Genomic DNA, 26194 nt, shown 5'->3' on the forward strand with positions numbered 1-26194 from the left:
TAGCCTGAAGTATAAAAACACTAAAGACGATAAAGGAAATCTCTAAATTTTGATTAATGTAATACGAACATTTAAACTTGTCGTAAGAAGTAAAACAACATCCAAGCATAACAAGTATTATATAGATTTAGTGATAAAAAATAACATTGTTTCAAGTCCATTAGCAGCGATTCATATTTTTCTGCTTAGCCCTTTTTAAACTAATTTGCTGCAGATCAAGTTTATCCAAAATATCTCTTTATCAATATAAAATCATCAAGGAAATCATCAAGAGCCAAATGTCCTTTTTCTTTTCACAAATGAAGTGGATGATTCGAGAGCAAGTGCATGTGCCCGATTTGTAAGATGAAACACTCTTCCTTGATCAAATTCTTCTGCTGCAGCTTCTGTAATGTTTTCTGCCTTCACAGCAGCTTTATTCTAGCATTTTACTTATGATAGGGAGTTAAAAACGTTTACAAACAGCAGGGGTAGCCCAGCATACACTCATTTTTTATAAGAAGCGCTAAACATTTCTAGTACTGAAAGATTCTGAGTTTTTTCATTGAATGAACTGCTCGAAATTTCCTAAAAATATCTCTCTTCAATATCTCGTGATTAATACGGGGTATTATCTTTTAAAACTGCAGGCTCAATACTAATTGCAAAGTTTAAAGTTTCTTATCTGGAAACTCACCTTTCCTGTTCAAAATAATTTGATTCAACTTAAATCCCATCGAAAAGAAATAAACGGTGCAATGTCACAATTTAAGATCCAGTGGATACAGGGCTTTACAATAAAAAATGATCACTGTATGGGTCTGCTCCACCCTGACAATTTTAATAAGGTTCATTTTAATAAGGTGTATTTACATTTAAAATCCCAAAATTCCTAACATATAAAATTCACAAGTTTGGTCTTATAAAAAACATCCAAGCTATCTGTAAGGTTTTCCAACTGAGATTGGATTTTCCAACCAAGGAGGGGGGTTCACGTCCCTACACCCCCTATTATTCACGTGCTTGCATGAATGAAAATGCACACAGCAACACCATTATCTGAATTAAAACACGATGTAACGTAAAATTTTTGAAGCATATTATCACTTTCGACTGTATCATAACGCAATCCTAAACTTTTGAGTAGTCTAATTACAATGAATTTGGGTTTGAATCCAAAATTATATCTGAATATGAATTGATGAGTTTAGATTTGATTTTATGGCTTGATTTTGTGAATTCTTTACCTATACTGTTTCAGGATTTTCTTGAATAAAGTCCTTACCCACTTTTACGAACTTAACATAACTTTGTGTCACATTCAATCCTATGCCATACCAAAGTAGTTTGATTAAAGCATATCTTTCTGACAAATAAAAAACATGTTTGCCAATTCTAGATGAAACCATAAAAAGTACATTTGACTAGATTTGCCCCTTGAACCAATTTGCTCCAACTTCTAAAATACCTACTGACTAGCGCCATATTTTCCTGTTTGTAAAGTTACTTTGAATTCATGAATGAATTCATGCTTACACAATGTTAAACATTTTATGGAGAAATTAATAAACTTGTTTGTAAGTGATCAAATGCTATCCATAAATTCATAAGAGCAGCTCCGAACAATACGTCAAAGCCGACAAACACGAGCACATGAATGTTGAGTTTGTCCAATCAAGTGCCGCTTGCCTATTAAAAATTTTACCAATGGAGCCTTAAAGTGAAAACGAACTCTTTCTGACTACACAATAGTGGATTTTTGCTGTTCATGTAGATCCCAAATCTGCTAGATGGAACGACGATCGGGCTTTACCAATAGCTCGAAACATGTCGCCATTTTGTTGCATTTTTTGCAAAACATTTTTTGCACAGTCTGGGTTTTCCAGTAAATGCTGCCCTATAGCAGGATCGCATGTTTAAGTTGCCTTTTTTGTGATTGTAGATTTGATCTATGCTTTCTATGTAACTTCAGACACTTTTTTAGCCGCAACAGTTAATGGATTTTTTGCAAAAGAATAACAATTTAAACAAAAATGAAAGAGCGATCAATTTGATTAAGAGAGAAAAAAAGATGTCACTAAAACTAGTGACTGTGTAAAAAATGAAATAAAGTAGGATGAGGTTGTTGCACCTTCAAGACTTTTAAGTGCTAACAAAGGTATATGCATCGCTCAGACTACGATCTCAAAATACGATAATAAAGTCAGAAAATATCAGTCAGCAGCTATATTTCAACCTGAGCATTTTTGTCGACACACTGAATTCCTTTTCCTGTTTCTTCTTCTGTTAGGTCCTTTCCTGTTTCTTCATCTCTTCCTTCTCCTCTATCACAGAATCAGCTTTTCCGGTCTCTGTTCCTGCTTTTGATGAGGAATCGCCTTCCCTTTGCAGATTATCTGCATTCTCGTGTAATTTATCGCTTTCTATTGAAAAACAAATCAAGTGAATAGAACACATTGGTTAATCAATGTAAAGCTTAGCCCCAGGGGCGTTGCGACCAGGGGGTATGGGGTGGATGTCACCTAATAGGAAATTTAAGGTAAAATCCGCTCGGTGGAAGAAACGCTTTAGGTATTTCAGAGACCTTTCTGTCATAAAATCAATTAAGGATCAAGCAAAGGTAGTTGCTCCGTTAGTTAAAAATGATATTTCTTGATGTGAATGAAGGTGAACAAACTAATGATTTTGAAGTGCTGAAGATTTCTTGTTGGCACTAAATCTAAAAATCTAGGCCTTGTTTAGGTAAAATTGTGTTTTGTGCCCATTTACCTAAAGTTTCTCGATAGAAGCGTCAACCGCAATTCACTATGAGCTCCAGATTTTTTTGGGCATGCTAAGATTGAAAGAGGGATCCAAATTGACAGCCAGTGCTTCTTGTTACCTAACTTTAAAAGTAACTGACATTTAAACTGACTTTAAAAGTGATGTAAGTACATGGTATTTTTAAAGACTACGGCGAAATTCTACCAATTGTTTTTATCTGCTGTTCAATTTGTTAGAAAAGAAATAACTTTCATTAGAATGTGGAGGATTGCTTCAGTGAAATGTGCTTAGAGAAGTGCATTTGCTAGCGAACAAGAAGCAACAAAATTCGAAAATTTCCTCCTCCTTTGGTGGCAACAATGGTGCCGCCTCGGTTAGTAACTATATCCTTTGCCCGTCTCGATATAGAGATTTGACAAAACTATTAGTAAAGTCTGTATAAAAATGAAAAGCTGCGAATTATATACAGAGTTAGATTCAAAAAAGGTATTGCAGAGATTTGTGACAGCAACTAAAGAATTTCAGGCAAATTTTTTTAATCAGGTAAATTTATAGTCCACAAGCCTCCACCCCACCTCCCCCCTATCAAGGCTTGCCTCGCGACGGCCCTGCTCAGCCCTCACACAAAATAAACCCACGCAACTGCAAGCAGATTTCTAAATTTTAGAAATAATTGATTTCAGATTTTTGAGAGGCATCCTGGATTTTATGGTTGCTTTTAGGCGGCATCCTGGATCATATTCTCAAGAAAAATTTTCCAAGCTGCTAGAAATTGTTTTGATTGTTTTCCATTTTGACCTAAAAAATTTCTTCAGCGTTCAAGATATTTTTATATTTCAGGGGCAAAAATCACCGTGAATTTAAAACATTTAAGCACTAAGCAGTAAAGAAGGACGAAAATTGGATAAAAAGGTAACTGGTAATTAAGTGGAGCGCAAGAAAATTGGGAAGAGATTATACGCTATAAAAATGGTTGACTGCACGATATTTGTTTAGGTTCATGTCCTAATGATTGGCATTTGGCTTGAAGTTACGAAAAAATCAAAGTCATACAAATAGTAGTATGTTTAAAGAATGTCTACTAGGAAATCAGAAATTACTAATAAGAGCCTTTCGCTGTTCTGCTTCTAAAATTCCACTACCAGTAGTTGTTAATGGCTTTTGTGAATCCTCTTTGTCTTAGATAGCAATAATTCTCTGCGCGAAGATTTCAGCTATAAAGTTCCTCGTGGCTAAACCTTTCATCTAAATCGCACAAATCAAGTTTTCTACTTTTTTCTTTTGTGAATTATATTTGTAATCTTTTCCTTAAATGCAAGAAAATTAATAATGAATAGTCTTGTTTGCAAAATATGTTTTCAAATTTGAAGTAACAGTCTCACCATCATCTAAGACTTCTATGGCTCTCAATCTAAGCGTTTGAAGTAACGAATGCAGTTCATCATTGTTTCGAAAAACTTCGAGATATTGGAGGCGGTTGAAGATGTACGTTCCACCATTCCAATCATACGGCAACATGCACCACACACAGACTATCAGCTAAGTGAAAATTAACATATAGCTTCAAATAAATTCAAACAAAATCACGGAAAGTTACCAAAGAAGAGTTTATCAAATATTCACACTCTTAAACTTCCAATAGTCCTCACAAACAAACTTTCCGGACAATTAGAAACTGTCGCCTCAAAAAGACAAAGAGACCAGTTAATTTTTTGAAAGAACGACGAATTCTGTTCTGTTATATTGATAAATGCAGATGATTTCTCTTATTTCTACCGTAAGATGCCTAGCAAGTTTTCCTTTGTAAACTATGCTTTAGGAATATTACCCTGGGTACCAGACTCACTATATAAAATATTTCATATATAGTGAGTCTGGTACCCAGGGTATAGGAATATTAGCTAGATTATCACCTTTAGTGCACTGTATAGTGGTACATAGGAAATGCAACTCATTGTCATCATTTCACAGGCTCCAAATCCAGATAGAACAATCCAGTACATTAGCCACTGTGTGTATTCGTCTCTGCGGTTGCTGCCAATTGCTCTGAAACTTTGAACAAAATGTCTTAGATTGTCTTTTGATTTCCATGATGTTCATGAGAAAGAGCATTGCAGTTCATTGTCACAAAGTGGCATGTGACAAAAGTACTATTGAGGAATTGAAAAGATTTGCTTCATCGTGGTATGAAATAAATTGAATCAACGTTGTAAGTGTCGAATCAAAATATAAGTATATAGGTTTTGTTTTGAGCTACGGAGTATCTTCTAACTCATTTTGTTCATATAAAAAAGTGAAAAAAGTTATGTTCAGTACTTACGATGCAATCACGGGGTATATATAACCAATCATTATTAGAGGAATAGTTGCTAGACCAATTGCAAGCAGCACAGCAGAAATTGCCACAAAACCTACAACATTAAGAGAATAGTCTTAAAAAGTCTTTGGACCTAACCATTTTTCCTTACCAGGCAGGAAGATTGTGACCACCATCAAATTAAAGTTTATCTTACAAAAATTTTAAAAATATATAATGACATTGTTGTCAAAGGAGCTAAATGATGTCGTTTATAGCAAATTGGCAGTAATGCGGCCAGTAACAAACCTCAAGTTTGCTACCGGATTCCTGTTAAATCGTTTAGCTCATAAACCTGAAGCATCCAAAAAGCTCATTTTGAGAGGGTAAGAGTTTTTGGCCATACAGTTACCCTAAAAATGTTAATTTTGTGAAAATTTGGGGATGTGGATATCGTCATTGATAATGTTGCTATAATCTAGGAAGACACTGTTTCAAACTAACAAACAAAATTCTCTCATATGAAAAGAAGCAAGCAAACAGCAAACAATTTTGGCTTTACTTATAAGATACCATAAATATTGCAAAAGCAACGAAAGAGGGATGGCCTTATTGGATTGCTATTCTTTGCCTTATCAGGTTTTATCGTCAGTTTCATCAGGTAAAGCGCCTATCTGCAAATTGCAGTGGCACATGGACCCGGGAAAATATACGTCAATCTTGTTTTTTTTTCAAGTGGAGAACAAGGTGGTCCTAGCAATTGTACGACCAAGAAACAGTTAATTTGATTAAAGTTCTAGCTGTTTTAATGCAAAGTAAACAGAAATACAGAATTGGACTACAAAGCCTTTTCGAAAGAAAATAAGCTAGAGGAGGGAGGGGTGGGGGTTATTTGGTGCAAGCATTTTTTAATGAAGGAGGTGAGCAATAAATAGCATATTGTTTACAATAATAGGGGCATGCAGGGCAATTGCCCAAAAGTTACCAGTTAGTTTGTTAAAAAAGGCCTTTTGCACATGAAGGCATGTCGATTCGCTCGACCATTCGCACGCAAACCACTGGCTTTGAATAAAATTATCAGGAAGGATAGTTTAAAATCTAATCACAAAGACAGTCTCCTTACTTGCTTTCATATTTTTATGGAAAAGTTAGAGTTTCCAAGTGATGTAAAAAATTTCTCGACTCAAACGACACAGACGACAACAGACGACACAGACGACACATTAAAGATTCTGAAAAAAACCTTTTGGTTTGTCATTAAAATAATCATACTTTCCAAAATGTGATAAATTAAAAAACTTTTACAGATGAATCCTATCGCATTAAACTATTTATGTTCATGAAAATCTGAATATTCACCAGACAAGAGATAAATCCACTTGCAGCCAGCTTTCGTTTCTGCATAATCGAGCCCGCTCTGGAAGTACAGCTTCAGTTTGCATACTTGTTGAACATAGTCCTTTAGCTTCTGATAATTTTCCTTCAGTTTTTCTAGCATTTTTATTGATGCGGGGTCAATTGCACGCAGATCCAAGTCCTTCTGATTACTTCTGATTACTGATTACTATTTAAATCTTTGCATGCAAACTCCTCATCGAGCTAGCAAAGAGGAAAATTTCTTAGTCTGAAACTGAAGCTTGTTTACCAGAATTTCAGCTTTTGTTCTTGCCTATGTTTTTAGAAAAAGTAATTTGATATGGTTTTGTGTCAAAACCGTTGACCGTGGCCGATTCTGGACAAACATTTTTCCGCTTTCGAAAGTGTTTTACACAAACAACAACGACTCATCGGCACAAACCAGCTAGCAGCAGACATGAGTGCGTATACCTGGGCAAATGCCAAACAATCGATGCAGTGACAAACAAACCTAGATAGAATGCCACAAAATACTGAGGTAGGGAGTTATCTTTGATATCAGATAAACAAATTGATTTTGCACCTTTAAAATTTTCTTTACAAAATACGATTTACTGTTAGTTGGAAAAAGGCCTTTACATTTGCCATTGTTTACGGGAAAAATATCGAAGGCGAAACCTTCAAGAATTGAAAATTTCGCTATTCTATCCCCTGAGAGTAGGATGAGATTCTATCCCACCTCCCACCTTCCAGATACACATGGAAAAATACTCTTAGCTTCCAACCTGTGTGCTAACAAGTGGGACGAAATCTGATCGCATGTATATGAAAATTTCATAGACACGAAAGATATGGAAAGGTAAAGATATTGATATTGGGGAGCCATCCCAAAGAAATCAGTCGAAACGTTCATTTTGAATACGATAAAGAAAAAGCTATATAGTCCCCCTCTACATTTTCTGTCTCTACACTACAGAAAGTAAAAGTACCCTACTCTAAAAATAGAGAAAGGGAGCATTTTTAAGTTAGGGTCCATATCCAATCCTTTTTAGCGTATCAAACTGTCCTTTTTGCAAAGTTTCATGCCGTTGTACCAAAGTAAGACCGAGATGCGATTACATCGTTTAAAAAGGCCTTGAGAAGTGTACCCCAGACTAAAAATAGTGTACCCCAGACTAAAAATAGAACAAGGGGGAAATTTTTGGATGGGGTTTATATCCTACCGTTTTCTGTGTATCAGATTGCCATTTATTGCAAAGTTCCCTGCTATTGTACCTACTTTCAGCAGAGACATCGAAATAACGTCGTTTGTGGAGTCATGTGGTAAAGTACCCTAGTCTAAAAATAGCCGAAGGGGGAAATTTTCAGTCAGGATCCATTTCCTATCTTTTAAAGGGATAGTGTTGTCCGAATTGTGATACCAGCATAAAATTTCATGCTGGTATAGCAATTTTGACATTTGTTTTACTAACAACCCTGATTAGTTTGCCATATAAATGCAATACAAAAGACAAAACACTCTTTAGGTGGTTGGGATCTTACCTCTCAGCTCACAGGCCGGGAGGTGGGATGATTTTCTTCATACAAACAGACCTATAGACTACACTCAGGGAAAATTTAATAGAATAGAAGGTACAGCTTGAAATGAATTTGAATCTACAGTCGTGAAATGCAATTTGAAACGTTTTAGTGAACAAATTGCTTTACAACCCCTGTTTATCTAAAAATAGACCAAAGATCTCATGACGGCCAGGGGCGAAAATACCGGGGGGTGTGGGGGGTGTGACATCCCCCCAATCTAGAAAATAGTCGATTTCACAGAGCAATCGAAGATTTCGCAGGGCGCCAAGAAGAACTTTGTTGCCACGCAGAAATGTCACCTCTGAAGTTCGTAAAGGGACGTTTAGGAATTTTGAAATGGAAATATCATATTTGTTATGAACCTACCTTCCTCATATTGCATTTTAGAGAATGGAACAGGTATGTAAGGAAAAGCTCCGTTATTTGCAAAGCGAAAGCATGTCTTACCGAAAGTCATAGCCAATGGATGCAATGATTGATGCATATGTTTATGAGGGCAAGGTTGAGTCCATATAAATTAATTTAAGTTGTAAATTATTTTCATGACAGGCACGGCGTCACAGGGGGGAATAGGGGGATGAAGGCCCTCACTTTGGTCAAGATAAGAATTTTTTTATCATTTTTCTATTAATTTTTAACAGCGCATAAAATAAAAAGATAGTAAACTGTTAAGATACCGATTTTGTTTCATCTAATTACTAACTTTTTCACGTATATTTTTATTATTTTTCTTTTATTTGCGTTAATTCAGTAAATCACTTTCTGTATCATTGCAATGTTTTAATTTTGGATGGCCTTTTCGATACAAGAAACTGCAGATTTCTGTTCAGGAAATAAAATTCTCCCAATCAAAACAACATCTTCCTCTGTCATTCAACTATGTGCAGTCTGAAACGAAAGGTTACTGCTTCTTTCCTTTCCCAACGTCTATCACTAGAGTTTTAGCATGACATGCCCCTCCCTATTTTTCCCAATAAACAATAATCAGTTTTTAGCAGTATTTTTTTGCTAAATTTTAGTCTGAAAGATGCTTTTTAGCCCTATTACAAGGTATAATTTCAAAAATTTTCTTCACGTCGGACCCAACCATGGTGGGTCCTCCTATATCACTAACCTTGATTCTTCTTAGTCCCTCCGGGCTCAATTTCATTGCTCCGCCCATATAAGGCACCAAAAAATCATATGCCACGAGATAGAAGCTTTATTATCAAGGAAAACCAAATTTGACATATAATTTACGCTCACGTAGAGAAATAGATAGTTCATAGGCAATGAAGTTTCAAGTTTGTTCTTGGTAAAGACCAGTGTACACTGGTGAAGCTTTCACTAGTAACCTATAGAGTATAGACAAACCTTTGCTACGAGGTCTGCAGGGCACCACTCAGTTTTGCAGGGCAGAAACCCTTTTCACCCCCCCCCCCAAACCTACTGGCCAAGTTACGTCCCTGATGACGGCACCTCTGGGCGGGCACGAGAAACGCCTAATTTCTGTCTACTCCAATTCTGGGCAGGTAAGGGACAACCCTTGTGAGCTTGGTCGTTTGATTCTTCTTCATTTCATTTTAGAACACGAAGACTAGCTCATTTGCAAAAGTCAACGATGCCTTTCAGGTCTGTGAGGTATTTCTGTCTATCTAATTGAAATGATTTCCTACCTATGTGCGTTTGGTTGCTATCAAATATCATCGAGTTAATATAAAAACACGGCTAGCCCTCAGAAGAGGATTTTCAGGAATGAGGAATGCGAATATGATGATTGAGTAAAAGCAAAAGATCTGATGTCAGTTTGATCGAGTCGCTAACAAAAGAAAAAAGTGCAATGAATGATTTAAGAAAAAACATTTCAAAGCAATCCTCCTAGCAGCAATCGCTAATGATAGATAGTTTTCAATTTTTATTGTCCATCTTTAAAACCAATTTTTTTCAAGTTTCAAACAGAATTCTTCAACTTTAATATCAATGAAGTTTCAGATAAATATACCCAAGCTTAATGATATACAATCCTTTTTTTAGTAGTCATCAGACGCATGTAATGTCTGTGTTCGTCAATCCAGGATTCATTTAAATTCAAGATTCATGTTCAATTTTTTTGTTTATCTTTCTAGAAGTAAATTTTGTTTTTAACAATAATTTCTATGCAGATGGAAAGCTTGAGAAATAAGATTCGTCAAAGGTAAATTCTGCATATTTTTCTAATGTCGAACTGAATATAAACGCGATTTTGCAAACATCACCTCCACTGAATTCTTAGGACTTTGCAACCGTAAATATTCAAGTTTAGATCATTAAACATGTCCTGATGCATTGAAGTAATTTTGTGACTCATTCAAGTGACGAGTGAGGACAATATTTTCTATAAACCACGTATAAATACTTGATTTTTGGTTAATTGCAGAACTTCCATTTGTCAAGAATTCGAGGAATTTGATAAACAGGTAAAACTGATTAGTCACTTTCTGTGTTTGAAACTATGATAGAAACTTGTGTAAATTTTGATTAAAGATTGTTGGGACGAGCTAAAAGTTTTTAAAACATCACAAAAATTAACTTGAGATATGAATCAGTTTTCTTTTTAATTTTATCCACAACAAACAGAATCTTCTTGCATCTATTTTCTGTTATTTCTCACGGAGCATTAATTTCTTTATAGCAGTAATTTTTCATGTAGGTGTCTGAAAAAGTAAGGGAGATTTGGGGAACTGGTGTTCAGCCCAGTCTTTGGCTAACGTTATTTGGTAAAGGAGACAAAGGTCTAAGAATACAAGCATATGATGCAATAAAGGAAGCTGTCAGCAAGGTATGTGCACTTTTTTTTCATTTCCATTTTTTTTCATTACCATTTTTTTTCATTTCAAAAATCTTTATACACGAATTCCCTATCAGCTATAATACAAATATGAAAAAACTACTTCTATTACCGAGGGGTGATTCACTCTTGCAAATAGCGTACGACATTTTGCTTAAAACAAAAGGATTTCTGGGGATTTTTAGATAAAACAATAGGATTTTTACAAAAGGTGTACGAGATTTTCTTAGAGTGATTTGCCCTCGTCTATTTCAATTTCTTCTTTAATATATATATATAAAATAAAGATGTTGCTGTTCTACCTAGGGATCGTGTTTTGTTTTGGGAATTCATTAACTTTGTAGGAATCCCTTCAAGTAGATATATTCATGCTTTCACGTGTATTTTAGCAAACTTTATACTCCCGATAGATATATTCAGCCTTATTTCCACATAGCTAGTATTCTTTCGGCAATTGACTTGCCAATATCGTGCTATGACTTTGGTCTAGGTCAACAAAACGGAAAGTAGCGTCCCGAATCGATGTTGTAAGGATCTGTAAAACCGAAGTATAAAGTTTCTCACAAGGGTACAGTAATTGTTCAGGCAACAAATGCTAGTGTTACTGGGAGATATGGTTTTCAGTTCAGTTGGAATTGTATCAAATGGCTTCTTTGCCCAAACGAGTTTTACAGAGTGATTAAACTGCGGAATTTTCGAAATGATTCCGTTGACACTTCTGATTAATACTCGTCCTATTTTCACCTTCCGTCCAAGGTCTCCATCAACCTTTGTGATTTCTCGGAATACTTCTAGTGTGCTGTTTGTAGTAACCATGTTGCCTATATCGTGGTTGATATGAGCGTTTGTAGCAGAGTTTTTCCATGCACTCGAGGCAGAAGCAGCCCTTGGAAAGCTGATATACATCAATTTTTCTACTTCAATAGCGACAAAAACTAAGCAACAGCTCCGATAAAAAGTATTCTATTAGAGTATTTTCGTCTTCGATACCTGCGGATCGTAATGCGTAGTAACTCGACACGGTCTTTATAGCAACCAGTCAGAATTCTCCGACGTATTTCTAAGTTCTAATCTTTCTACGCTATCACTTATTTTGCGAATATCCGATTCACAATTTGGTTGGTTTACATACAAACGTCAAGTCACCCGAAATACACTGTACCATCAAGCTTGCGTCACCATATCACCAAACCGAAATTCCTACCTTTGTAATTCAGTTCAATTTGAAAAATGCAAGCACTTGCAACTAGCAAAAGCAATTGTAAAAATTATGGTTTCAAAGTTTTTAATTAGCCAAAGGCTACTCTACTGACTTAATACTCTACCGCCTGATTGATATGCTTTATCATACCTCTTCGTAGAGAGACACACAATTTGTTTTAATCCCTTAACAAAGGGATCCTGGTCCTTTCGACAACTAATAAATTTTATCGATGAGGAAAGAATGGAATATCAAGTGGATGTCAGCCTCTTCATAGCTGCAACTAAGCAAGTATGTCGTGGAATCTTTGATTATCTTTAAGGTTTGTTATTTATTGGTAAACATGAGTAAACAAAGCAGTTAATTTTGAAAGCACTCATGTTTACCAATAAATAACAAACCTTAAAGATAATCAAAGATTCCACGACATACATCATTAAATGATGATGACGTCATGAAAGAACGTTTAAAAGTAAGTATAATAGAATTCAATACATCTTTTAAAAGCACTGAATGCGTGCAATTCGAATATGGAACATATTTGACAATGATAGTTGCGAGAAAACAATTAAAAGGTTCAAAGTGAATTTTCTCCAAGTTGATGACGTCATCACAAAATTTGACTTCCAATCAAGATATTTTTCATTTCATCTCAGATTTGAAATCTGCATAGTTAATTTAGTGCAAAAATGCAAAAAAAGTTGAGTTCGAGTCCTTGGCCGACTTTTAAAGATTTTTTATCATTTTTTGATGACGTCATCAAAACAGTAACTTCCGGTGATAATTTTTTTTGGCCCATCTTGGATTTGGAATCTCCATGGTCGATTTAGTAAGAATGTGAAATAAAATTTGAGGTTAGGCAGTTTGCTAGTTTTTTCTACAAAATTCCCTGTCTAATAGTGCCTCTTACGCCTTAACCACTACATCACTACACCAAATTGTGTTTCCAACGTCTTAAACAACTGTATACGAGATTATGCAAAATCTTGAGAAACGAATACAAATTAATGATAGGTGGGCTGTTTCATTAATTCAACTGATACAAAGAGCCTATGAATTATGGCTGGCCCTTTAGAAAAGGTCTTGGAGATTTAGGATTGCTTGTTCGCAACAGTTTTAACGGTTATCAAAGTAAACAAAATGATGTCTCATTATTTATATGGTCTTTTGCGAAATGAAATTTTTAAGGGGCGTTTTATTTGAGAACAACAATGCAATAACGAAACAAATGAACTCCAACCAGGAACTAATTGTTCTTGCTAGTACCTCAATATTTTGACCATTTTTATCTAGAGATACCCACTTATCGTCCCGAAACGTTGAGGAACAATTTTTTTGCCCATGATTTTGTCAATGAATCATTTAAATTTTTCCATTAATATTGTTTCACAAACAACTTCTTCAGTAATAAATGGCTCTTAGATTTTCAATAAATTGTCTATATTATGCACTGATCTCTGACTTGGTTTGGTCTTTATCTCTGTGGATTAAAGCATCTATTTCAGCATCAATTAGCCCAAACACCTATAGTCATGATAAGAATTGCATTAACATTGAATGCGACATTCTCGGTGAATGTGGGGCAACAATGAGAAAATCGAATCAACGCATAAATATGCAAGTCAAGCGGTCAATTCTAGTCGGTAAAGAAAAGTTATCGTTTGAACGATCTTAACCCTATAGTGAAAAGGCAATTTTACCTTTTTTTTATTAAATAAGTTCGTTCAAATTATTAATTAAGCTTATTCTGATGAACACTGCATTCTGTGAATCAGCCAATGCCTGAAATTTGAATGCCTGGAATCCCACATCATTTTTCTTTTTTGCACAATAATTTCACAATGGCTTTGAAGAAACATACATTTTGAAACATGTTACTAAAGCTTTTCGTCTGGCACTCTGCAAAGTGTAAAACGTCAGAACTGGTGCATGGAAAGGTACATCTCGGGCGAAACTGTATCAAGAGCTTGGGTGGGAATCGCTTAACCACAGACGTCGGTGCAGGCGCTCTTTATATTTTTTCAAGTTTGCAAACAACCTAACACCGAATTATACAAGGCAGCCTCTTCCACCCTTCCATATCCAAATATCGTCTTCTTAGACCAGCTATAATCAGGAAAATACATACAAGAGCGATAAACTTTGGTGCAAGCTTCTATCCAAGCTGTCTTTTGGAATGGAATAAACTTGCCTCGGAGATAAGACAATCGCCAAACCTGGGCATGTTCAAAAGAAACTTTCTCACTTATTCGTCAACTAACAAACCCAGTCTACACCATTCACCACCCAAAAGGCTTGGCAATTCTAACACAACTTCGTATGGGTCTAAGTATTTGGAACCTTCACAGATTTAAACACAACTTTGGAAACACAGTTAATCCAATGTACTCGATAAACGATGGAGTTGAGGACACGGAACACTTTTTGCTGCTCTGCCATAGCCACAGTGTACAAAGACAGGATCTTCTCGATGCCTTTTTTTACAACCTCAAGGTCTATCAAACCTTTCTTTTGAAGTGCTTCTTAAAATCCTACTTGATGACGATGAAAGTTGCCACTTATGTCGAATACTATTTTCCTTGAGGCTACAATAAAGTATATAAACGCAACAGAATGTTTTGATTGAACCAATGCTACCTTTCTGTACTTTATTGTGTAGCTATTGCTCTTTCTTCTCCTCATATTAGTATTATTAGAATGCATATTAAGTAGTATGTATATCAAGTAATTAAGTAATTTTTGTAACTATGTAATATGATGTCGAGTGTAATAGTTGTAATAGTTCCGCAAAGGTCCGGGCCATGACCAGGCGGACCAGGATACTCGCTAGCTCTAAGTATCTCTAGGCATAGCAATGATAAGGTGTGGTCACATCAAGAAGAGGAGACGTTCCAACTGAAAAGTATTGAAAAATCGAGAGATTATTATGAATTCCTGTGAAGTAGTCCAATTTTGTCCATCCGCAAAATTTAGTACCTGACTAAGTTTGTAAAAAAATTCCACAAAAATAATAAGGTGATAAATTCGAAAAGTGAAGTAAAACTTTATCCCTTACATCTAAATTCAAGCTGAATTTCATTCATTTTTTTGCTATATTGAATAAAGTGTTTTATGGAAAGTCGTTTGATATGTAAAAATCATCTTATTGGCTAAGCAAAGTTTGTCTTTCCTCACGGAAAAAGGTTAAATAAGTTAAGCTTTCGAGCCATTGTTGAGCTAAGCCAAACGTAACAAATAGGATTTACACAATTTTGTGCCAATTCCCTTATAGATTACAAGCAAAAGCCACACACAATTCGTCCTTAATGCTAGCAGCTGTGAGCTACGGAGCCTTATCAGGGAGGTACGCGATGAAAGTCTGAGTTTTTGCCGGATAGATTGGTTAATGAAATGCATAATAGTGTCTTCAGAGGAGCAAGACAATCAGAAAAATGAGCCTGGCTCTAAAGAGGTTAGCGGTTTTATGCAACTGCTATTTTCTGCACTAAACAAGACATTCATTGAAATTCTAAAGCCAACCCTTGTTATCAACTTTTTTTGTCCTGTTGCAGAGTCAAAGAAATTTTAAATACTTACTGTCATAAATGCCATACTTACATGGCACTTTTAAGGACTTCAGCTGGGAAGTTGAGCTCTTATCTATATCAGAAGATGAAAATTCTCGCTGGAGCGGGGGAACATGCACCCTAATTAGTGTTAGAAAGGCAATTCATTATTATCACTGATAACAAACACGAAAGAAAAAAAATGTATCTTTTACTTATGAAAATTCTTTTATGTTCATGGGATGGCTAAACTACAAAAATAGATTATCATCTAGATGAATCGGTGCACCCACATTTCAGCAAAGCACTAAAATTGTGGAACCAGAGCTCAGCCTGTGCACGGGCATGAGATATTCTAGCTACCGTTACTGATTTTGTTTTCTCACTTTACTTGTTCATGCAAATGAATTGCCGCTAAAGGCATGATGCTAATGCATCACAATTTTGCTGAGTTTGCAATCATCAGTGAGTGCATCTCATCTTTCGCGCCAATTTTTTGTAAGAAACAGTAAATGCAAAAGTAGGTTGCACATCATTTTGCAAAATTTATAAAATATTTGAACAGCCTTACGCTGAGTGCTCAACTTTGTCTTTTGTTAGTTAGTTAGTTAGTTAGTTAGTTATGACATTTCTTCACGTTGAGGACTTGAATTTACAAATTGATGGAAAACAGTACAAAAGCTGCATTGATTTCATGGCAAATTCTGCTTTGCGGAAACAAGATGATAAAGCAAACAACATTTTCAAGGAAGGTAGGATTGCCTTTTTCTTTTTATTTGTTTGCAATCATCTATTTGCACAGCTCTTTTCCTCTTTCAAACTTTTTGTAGCTTCACTTCTGAAGCATGACAGCTTTTAATACTTCTTTTTAATTCTAACTTCTTTTTCTATGAATCCACTGGAATTGAACTAAACGAGTGTATTACGAAGAGAGTTCAAATCATGTTTGATTTTCCACTGTTCTGAGTTTGTCTTAACATGCACCAAGCAAACATCTTTGCGCAGGCTTTATGCGCTCTATTTGAAGCTTGAAAAATTAAGAGCAGTGCAGAGAGGTAACAGTCATATTGAAATCACACTTTGAAGGTGCAAGACAGGGTTGGCTTATTTTCTGATTTTGATTTTTGATAACAAGGATTGTGTAGTCTGATATTGATAAAATGATGGATAAATAGGTGAAATCTTACCAGAGTTAAATTAAAGAGAGGCGTCCATCATTTAATTGATTAGCCCTAAGGCTATAGAGTACCGAAGTGTGACGTCATCAAAATATTTTTTTAGAATTTCTCAATTTTGACCACATAATGTGAAAGAACGAGATAAAAGACCTTTCATAGTGCAAAATCAGCTAGATATGTTCAAAATTTGGCGAGATATGACCAATGAAAAATTGCTGTTATTCTGGCCTGGTTCATAAAGTTATGAACCAAGACCAAGGCCCTGTTCACACGATACCGGATTTTCATATCGGATAGGCCTTCTGTTCACACGATGATGCTTGAATCCGATACGCTCCGTAGCCATATCTAGCCAATTCGTAATGCTCACATGGCCATATCTTAGCCAATTCGTAACGCCTCTTATCGATTTTGCACAATTGGAGGTATTTTATGATGGGATCTCCGTTTATGGGATCAAAATTCAAAAATTCTAAAAATAGATCTTTATGACGCCATCACTTCGGTATTCTATATTTTTTGCAATTCGTTTGCTAGGCTGGACAAAGCGTGGGTCTCACTTTGCTTGGCAAAGTCTTATTACAAGAGTGCAGTTCGCTATTTTACAAATGTGTTTTCTTCGGTATAACCCTGCTCGTACCTTTGGGAATCTATTTTGCCATTGAAGTTTTGTTGCTTTTAGGTAGGACTGGTGAATCGGATATAGCGGGAAAAATGAACTTTTCTTGTTCCCTTCCTCCACAAAATCCTTTTCACTTTGGGTTTGGTGTAACCTCTCTTAGTGACCTCTCCCAACTTAGTTAGGAGTTTTAATGACAAGCAAAAATTGAATTAATCATTTGTTTAAAGATGGTGCATAAATCTAATAGCTACGTAGAAGCTAATTAATCTGGAATATTTAGAATATTTACAATGTAAAAAGTGTAAGTAAGCAAGTGAAGAATTAAAAAGGATATAAAAGACTTGAAGTTTAGATAAAGCCTACTCTGCTATCATGTTAACATGTAGAAATAAATATTTTACACAACCCGCTGTCATGTTAACATGTCTTTCTTCCTCTCACATTACTTGCAATCCACACCTGGACATAAATTATCTGCCCAATTTTTGTCTGTATCAGATGTCTATGCTCTGAAGGGTCAGTTCTTCAATGTGCTATGTTTTTGCTTTTTGGTCTAATCTAAATAGAAAGAAACAAGCTGCCATAGCCGCATTTATTGAATCATTTTCAAATTCTTGCAAACGTTTTGCGAAAACGTAGAATTTGTGATCACCTTTCATTCGTTTATTGGTAAATCATCATTTTTTAGATAAGAAGGACTAAGCCCTAATTATTAGGGTAGCCAATTTTATTATGCTAGCCATGAGCATCTAATTATAACGCTCCTGGCTGTTGTGTGATTGTTGTGCTAAAAATTGTTGACTTTAGATTTTTATCAGTGTATTAACGTATGGGTCATCCTCACAGGGGTCATCCTCACAGGGGTCATCCTCACAGGGGTCATCATCACAGGGGTCATCCTCACAGGGGTCAACCTCACTGTGTCTGTAGAAGTTGATGTATTATGTTATCTAGGATGTCAAAACTAGCTGTCATGAATCATTTTTTCATAAAGATTTTAAATATCATGTCTCTCATAAATTAGATATAAATTTTATTTTAAAAAGTTGCAGATTTTGAAAAATCTTTTTCTAAATGCAAAATTTATTTTCAGTCATCTTCCTCGACATTTTGTTATGTGATGATGTTAAAACTTCAAAAGAAATTTTTGAGACTTTCAGTAGAATTTCTAAAGACTTTCTGAAACCCACACTGATAATCAATACTGGATGCAAAGATCGTAACCAATTAGCAAGTCCATTGCATGCCGCCAAGTAAGTAGTGTTTAATTGCTACTTAATGGTGTTTAAGAAAGTAGTGGAATATTATCATCATAGAAAGTTATCTTAAAAGTTGATTTTTACTGGCAAGAAAGCCTTTTTGCAGATACATTGCAATTTGCTTGAAAGTGTTTACAGTATGGAATAAAAAGTGAGAAAAACGGAAAATGGTCATGGCACTGCATGTCACACGCTAGAAGCGGCTGTTTGTTAGGAATACCCCGGATTTCAATTTATATATCAAATAAAGGGTGTTATTTATGTTATCATATTCTTTTATTTCCAATCAAGATTGCTTTTACCGTAGTACTACTGTGTTTCTGCCAGTGGAGCCTGAATTATTAAACGCTTTTAAAGCAAACATGGATGAATGTCAAAATCCTGTAAGCATTATCACGTTATTTTTGTGATTTGGATGATTATTTAATCTTTCCTTTATCCATACATTAGTTGATTAATGGTTTTAACTCTTCTGCAACAATCTTTTTATTGACTTTTAAGAAACATTTCCACTTGATAATTTGACTCAAATTCAATCTTCTCCTTGCCACTTTCTCCAGTATATTCAGACTGCAAAAAAAATCAGTTCAAATAGTTTTCTTCTTAATCTTAACAGATATTTGCTGTCAACGTCAAAGATAGTACATCAGACCTCTATTTAGAAATGAAAGAAACAATTCTCAAAGGTATGATCATTTCTCAATTGTTTTTTATGCAAAATCAGTTTTTTATATAACAGTTGTGCATTTATATTTAATCAACTTAGTAATGTTTCCGTTGCGTGTCAATTTAGTAAAGTCTTATGTTCTGTTGAGTCTTGTTGTGTTGGTGAAAGCCTTTTTACGATAATGTGTTTGTCTCTCAACATGAAGTGAGAGTTATGTTCAAATAAATCTTATATTTTTGAGGATACCAGGGAAAGAATAGAAAATCAAACTGACAAAATTTGAATTTCAGCACTATCAAACTCTGTTTGTTATCTATAAAATGCTAGATACACAGGCCTTAAAACGCAGCAACTGTTTAAAACCTAGTTTTTAGACTTAAAGTAATGATTGCATACTTACGAGTGGTCTACCATTTTATAGCAAACTTAAATTAGTTATAAAATAGCCCTGCAAAGGTTAAGAATGAGGTCCTTTATTTCTCTTTTCAAGCCAAGTTTCACTAATTGAATTTTTATTATTTTCTCCACAATTAATCTTTCACCTAACAATCATTGAAGAGGTTGATATATGCAATTATTGTTAATGAAATTATTCAAATTACTTTTTAGGTAGCAAGAGCCTACAATTGTTTGAGACATATCAGTTGATTTTTTGGTTAATCGAGTGTGGATACAGACAACAAGTATTAGATATAATGATGAAGAAAGGATATGAAAATGCGGTGAAGCTTTGCATATTCTATTTTGTTAACGCGTTTACTTTGTTTTAAACGTAAGCAAGACAGGAAGCTAATATCCTGGGTACAAAAGCCACAAAAATTCGAGAGCGGAAATAGAAGATGGGATTGAAGAAGCGGTGGTACCTCCTTCGCTGATCTGCTTGGCATTCTGTTTACGGGCTCGAAATTTTGTGGCTCTGGTACCCAGGGGAGGAAACTATGGTAGTAATGTCAAATGTAAAAAGCAATTAAGCAAGCAAAGATTTCTTGAGAACAAGAATTTTCACTTATATTGATTATAGGATATGAATTGATAAGGTTTATAAAAATATGTTGACGTCACTGCGAATATCGCCTGCTGTTTTTTGCTAAATGCATGCAACAGTTTTCATCCATTTGAAAAATAAACCATTTTTAGAAAAATTAAGAACATTTTTTCTTAGTTTCTTTTACCACAAAATTGCATGTTTTAATGTTTTTCCTGTTTTCAAAAAGTTTGCATTTGTCATGGACAAGTACCTGACCACGCAAAATTCAACGAAGATTGGATCACTGCTCAAAAATTATCGGTTTAATCTCGATGCTTATGTGACAAAACGAGAGAAAGATATATTCGATGAAGGAAAGCATTTTAACTACGACCTACATCGGGTATGACCTACTTATATGAACCTTTCTTGCTACACACTCTTTTTAAAGAATATTTCTTATAAGAATATTCAGGCTCAGAGTCATCAAACATTTAAGAATGTTATAAGAATATGGCTCAGCCTTGACTCTCATATTTGCATTTCATTTCCCTTTAAACAATTGCAACTGGTGCTTGGGCATAGGCTCGATTCCGTAGATATTAGGATACTCACATAAACCAAGTAAATGTTCCCTGAGAAATTATTTCTCGTTCATTCTGATTTCCATTTGCTTTGCTAACAAAAAGACAACTCCCCTCTTGACCAGCTTCTGCTCAGGACATCGAGAAAAACAGTCACGAGTTTTCCAGAGAATAAGGGCAATTTGCTTGTTTGTAAATTTTTTGTTTCGTGCATCATGGGCTTTGTCACAAAGAAAATTCTGCCAGGTAGACATGAACAAAGTTGAGATATCAAAGGCTCATTAGTATTTCTATGCGAAAGAGAATGTTTTGAAGCTGGCACATTTTGCGTGAAAGTCTTGAAGGTGGCACATTTGATTTAACAAGGTATATTGTTTAATCAGGTACCTAAAAGTATCTGATGACAAAGAAAATTATTACCCATAATTATCTGTGAATAAAAATTTCTAGTGACCCTCCTGGGCTTGAAGACGACAAACTCAGGATGCAAAAAAGAGTTGCCTTTTACAAACGTTCGTTATTTTTTCTATCAATATGAGTAAATCAGAATTTTCCCCAAACATACAGCCTACCCAAAAACATTTTTTTTCATCGCAATCATGGGCCTATTTTTGGCTGTCTGGCGTATTGCGTTTCAGACTTTGGCTCTCATGTGTCTTTTGCTTGTCAACAACTTGCCAAATCGATATCGGGCCTTTTTGCTTCAGATTTTTAGAGTTTATGACTAAAAATAATTGCGTACAGAGAGTGGGGAAATTGGGTAGGTTTCTCACTTAACGACAATTTGCATCGATGTTTGCAATCGATTATTTCTTAGAAAAAAGAAGCAAAATAAAGATATCATGTAATGCTCATACTGACTAAGATCTTTGACTGTTCAAGATGATATCAATGGTCCAATCCGTATAAATAGATACAGCCTAAAGTGAGTTGTTGAATGATGGAGGGTCTATAGACGACTCTATGCAAACCAAATTCATTTGAAATGCTAAGCTTTCTTATACTGATTACATATTTAACGACTGTTTTTTGATGATCCAATTCATATTCCTCTGTAGAGTCCAAGTAAAGTATACACATCACTCATCAAAGTGAGTTGGTACATTATTAATCCTTATCTTTCTTTGTGAAGGGCATTGAATTCATCTTGCAAATCTAAAAATTCGGCCTCAAAAAGATTTGAATCAGTTTGGCACAGAATTGTTGATTGTACTTTGAGCAACATCTTTTCCATTTGTACTTTGAGCAGCATCAAGAAATGCTTCAGGACATCAGAATTTCTATTTTCGTTTTTGTGCAACCTCAAAACGAATTATTTCTTTTTCTCAAAGATTTAAAAAATAAAATCTAACATAAGTCACATTGTTTTGAGAACATCCTCTTTTTTGCAGAAAAATGGCGACGAAGAGATGTTAAAAAACGCCCTCTTGTTGCTGACTGATGAAAACCTCAACTTCAACCGGGAGGTGAGAAAAGATGACTATTGTTTCTTTTAAATTCTGAGAAGAATTTATATTTTAACATGTTTTACTTTTAGAAAGGCATTGATGATAAACATATGAAATTCTTAAAAAATCTTATGTTTGAAACAATGAATGCTTTCTTTGATGAAAATCGCCCCAGTGTATTTACGTCCATTTTATATTTTGGCAAAATAATAAAAAGAGAAATCCAGCAGTTTTCTCTTTCCAACAGCAAGCAAATCTAACAGCAATCACAATAATACTTTACAGCAACCACGATAATACTTTACAGCAATCATGGTCATACTTACTGCAATCACGATCATGCTTCACGACAATCATGATCATGTTTACAGCAATCACGATAATACTTTACAGCAATCACGGTCATACTTACTGCAATCACGATCATGCTTCACGACAATCATGATCATGTTTACAGCAATCACGATAATACTTTACAGCAATCACGATAATTCTTCACAGCAATCACGATAATACTTCACAGCAATCACGATAATACTTTACAGCAATCACGATCATACTTACAGCAATCACGATTATGCTTTGCGGCAATCAAATCATACTTACAGCAATCACGATCGTGCTTTACGGCAATCATGATCATGTTTACAGCAATCACGATAATGCTTACAACAATCACGATCATACTTTACAGCAAATCACGATCATGCCAACAGCAATTACGATTGTTAAACGTGCAGAGTTGTGCCAAAGGACAGCAACATTTTAATTTCTACAAGACCCTCTTTGTTTCTTTTTAATTTATGCACGCGCTGACCAACGTTTACCTCTAACCTTTTGTTGCTTTGTTTATTGCTTTGTTTATAAAATATTCTCGTACCCAGTCTCCATAACTATATATTCTGTGCACACGTTTTTTGGGCGTTGTATTTGGTTATATCGTTGAAGTAAAGTGATGAAGAGTTCAATGTAAAAGGACACGGAGTGCGTTTCTCAAAAGCGGAAGACTTGCAAAGTGGCGGCACGTGTAAATATAGTTGGTCATGCTTTGCAAATATAGTTACAGAGGCAAACAGATTGTCAGTAATTTATTGTTCTTAATTATATTAATTATACTATTGTTCTTAATTAAATTCGTTTTCATAGATATTCGCCTAACCTATTTCACATTGACTACCCGCTTTTTCCTTTATCAACTGCAAATTTGTATTTAATTTTGTTGTAGCAAACCATGTTTTGAGTTATCAGATTGCGTTGATTTTTTGTGATTCCTGGTGAGAATCAGGGTTGGGTTTGAGCTTTAGTCACGTTGGGTGCCATATTAGTTTCAATCTAGCCTTTCGGAAAAAGAATGGAAGAAGAAAACGCCAAAGGGGTGAAGTCTGCAGATTTGCTGTCTTTGGCTATGGTGGACCGGACATCAAAGAAGCTGAAGAACGTCAGTTGACGAATGCAATACGGAAGGTATCCGATGTATTGACGGTGGATGAAGATGTTGCTGGGGTGGAAAAATCTGTGGTGTGCATGGGAAATAAGTTTAATGATTTTAGCAAAACCCGCAGTAATTACCGCCAGCTGTTAGAAGATGAAGATGACATTGAAGAATGTGTGATTTTCATGCAGCAGAAACACGGTTTTTGAAAGACAGAATGGCATTTTGGAAGGAGTCAGCAAAGCGGAATGTAGACATCAAATTTGATGACAGCAATATCAGAGCAGAAGACTCGGTGAGCCAGACGAAGTCTCATTCTTCTCGCAGGAGCATGCACTCTAAATATTCAAGAAGTTCCCATGTTTGTAGTCTTGACAAGGCAATGGTGAGAATTTCGACAAAACGAGCCTCGGTGCTGTCATAACCTGCACTTTGAGGTTAACGCAAGAGAGAAACTATCACTTCACAAACATAACATAACATAACCTGTAAGCATCATACAGCGAATAGTAATCTTTCATAAGACAATAGGCTTGCTAAATAGAGTATTTGCTCCATAGGGAGTCCATAGTGTAAAACTATTTACAAGGACATGACAGGTGCTAGCTGAAGCATCGATGATGGAAAGACGTCAGAGCCTTGCAAATGAGGAAATACGGTTGAAATGCGAAAGAATGAGACTAAATCAAATGAAATGGAGGTTGGATATGGAGACAGAAATTGCGAAGGTCGAGGCTGAAGAAAAAGCCTGTACAGAGCTTGTCCATTCAATAGAGAAACACTTTGAAGAAAGGGGAAATGAAATGGTGCTGAGTACAATGGACCATGCTTTGCGAAGACTGACCGAAAATGAAACTATGTTGACAAAGACGAGAGAGCAGTTTTCATCTAAACCTTCAATGGTTTTGAAGCAACCAGACACAGCAATCATGCCTCAGTAAACTATGCATATGGCACACCCCAACCCGAGCCATAACCCCATGTTTGCGACACACCCTTGCCCCTTACCTTGCCTTTATTCTGTGAGCAGTCAAGCGCCAATTGAAGCTGATGGTGAGCTACCAAACCAGTGCCTAACATCTGGATTGAGTCCTGGTGCTATTCCATGGCAACAACGTTCTACAAGAGAAACATTGCATCACGAGGCAAAGGTAAAAATGTACTAGGATGTCAGCACAATGCCATTCCAATAAAAGTGAGCTAGATGAAGGTGGAGACGAGTATCTTGAGACGATGAATAGATTGGCAGTCGCTTCATTGTTACCTAAATCAGAGTTGGCAGTTTTTGATGGTAACCCCTTGAAACATGTTGTCTTCACTCGATGCTTTGAAAACAATGTTGAAAAGGATACAAACGATTTTCTAAAGAACTACAATTAATGATTCAGTATTGCACTGGAAAGGCCAAAGGGGTAATAGAAAGATGAATTTTACTGGGACAAGAAGAAGGCTATTGGAAAGCAAAAAACATGCTTGCAGAGAGATTTGGCAACGTTTTCAAGGTTTTCATACGCGTGGGTGGAACAGGTATCAAGTGGACCTTTGATAAGACCAAGATGCACTACAAGAATTAGCAGACGATCTCGAAAGCTGTGAAAAATCATTCAAAGCTACAGGAAGAATTGGAAAAGTTAACAACGAAGACAAGCTAGTCCGGATTTTGAAGAGATGCACTGTGTTTGTCAGATCAAGATGGCAGTCATGTGTCCAAGAAATTTGATCAAAAGGACAAAATCCAAATGTAGGGGTCGTTAGAAAACTGATCAAGGCTGTCGCTATGGAGAGAAACGACCCTGTCTTTGGTGCACTTTTGGATGGTGAAGGATTCTGTATCTTCGACGCGGATGGGTACACGACAAGGACATACAACTATGAGACCAGCACCTCAACGAAACATGAATTTCAGCATATAAACGAGTGGTGAAAATTTGAGAGCGTTGGTGAAAATGTGAAATGCTATTACTTTAAAAAGCATCATAAACTGGAGAGCTGTGACGAGTTTAGAAAGCTGCCTGGCGAAGATAAATTCAGGTTTATGCGTGAGAATAAACTTTGTGACAATTTTTTATCCTTATTTCATTTTTCTGCTAGTTGCAAGCAAAAATGTTATTGTACATTGTATGGATGTGGAATTAAACGCAAAAAATTTGTCGGCAATTCATGATGCCCTTGCTAAATTTGATGAAAGACTCAATAACAAGCTGAAAAAGACAGTTTGAGGAGATCAACAAGATGTGAAACGTGAGCAGAAGCAATTCGTGGGACTAGCAAACCAGACAGAGGCCGGCCGCGACGGCCAAGCATTGTCCATAGTTCAAGTAAAGGTGAAAGCTAGAGGAAAATGAAAAATCATTGAAACTTATGCTTTGCTTGACAGTGGCTTAACAGCAACGTTTTGTGATGTCGAATTGATGAAAAACCTGAACAAGGAGGGACGAAATTGTCAAATATCACTGGCAACAATCGATGGTTACAAAGAAGATTTGATGTCATCATTAGGGAGCTAAGAA

The 26194-nt window shown here is 35.7% G+C and overlaps 2 protein-coding genes across 6 annotated transcripts in view; one reads left to right on the top strand and one right to left on the bottom strand.

Annotated features, from left to right (window-relative positions):
* Positions 1-2015: 2015 nt before the first annotated feature.
* On the bottom strand, positions 2016-6680 carry LOC135688524 (receptor expression-enhancing protein 6). Its single transcript, XM_065205406.2, has 5 exons — positions 6398-6680; positions 5063-5153; positions 4656-4794; positions 4125-4281; positions 2016-2402 (listed from the first exon to the last, which is right to left on the bottom strand). Exons 1-5 carry the CDS (start codon positions 6534-6536, stop codon positions 2266-2268), a joined length of 663 nt encoding a protein of 220 aa, XP_065061478.1. The 5' UTR covers positions 6537-6680; the 3' UTR covers positions 2016-2265.
* A 111-nt stretch (positions 6681-6791) lies between these two features.
* LOC148958024 (transient receptor potential cation channel subfamily M member 3-like) overlaps positions 6792-26194 on the top strand; it is a 54104-nt gene continuing 34701 nt past the window's right edge. Inside the window, exons 1-14 of one of the 5 annotated variants that reach the window (XM_089113881.1) lie at positions 6792-6932; positions 9542-9595; positions 10117-10148; positions 10371-10410; positions 10644-10772; positions 15254-15433; positions 16171-16279; positions 18421-18580; positions 18894-18969; positions 19203-19272; positions 19863-19975; positions 20468-20623; positions 21863-21895; positions 22196-22270. In XM_089113881.1, the coding sequence (XP_088970007.1) occupies positions 6915-6932; positions 9542-9595; positions 10117-10148; positions 10371-10410; positions 10644-10772; positions 15254-15433; positions 16171-16279; positions 18421-18580; positions 18894-18969; positions 19203-19272; positions 19863-19975; positions 20468-20623; positions 21863-21895; positions 22196-22270 (1245 nt within the window). In that variant the 5' untranslated portion in view covers positions 6792-6914. Of the gene's footprint in view, positions 6933-9541; positions 9596-10080; positions 10149-10370; positions 10411-10643; positions 10773-15253; positions 15434-16170; positions 16280-18420; positions 18581-18893; positions 18970-19202; positions 19273-19862; positions 19976-20467; positions 20624-21862; positions 21896-22195; positions 22271-26194 lie in introns of all 5 variants that reach the window. The other 4 variants (XM_089113885.1, XM_089113882.1, XM_089113883.1 and 1 more) reach the window with 4 other exon arrangements.

This window comes from Rhopilema esculentum, chromosome 19 (genome assembly GCF_057945365.1).
Source record: "Rhopilema esculentum isolate cy_ngs chromosome 19, ASM5794536v1, whole genome shotgun sequence".
NCBI lineage: Eukaryota > Metazoa > Cnidaria > Scyphozoa > Rhizostomeae > Rhizostomatidae > Rhopilema > Rhopilema esculentum.

Coding starts and splice junctions, on each gene's coding strand:
- LOC135688524 (XM_065205406.2), bottom strand. CDS start 6,536: ATGCTAGAAAAACTGAAGGAAAATTATCAGAAGCTAAAGGACTATGTT. Junction 5,154..6,397: donor GTGGATTTATCTCTTGTCTG/GTGAATATTCAG, acceptor TTAATGTTGTAG/GTTTTGTGGCAATTTCTGCT. Junction 2,403..4,124: donor CATAGAAGTCTTAGATGATG/GTGAGACTGTTA, acceptor GTTTTTCAATAG/AAAGCGATAAATTACACGAG.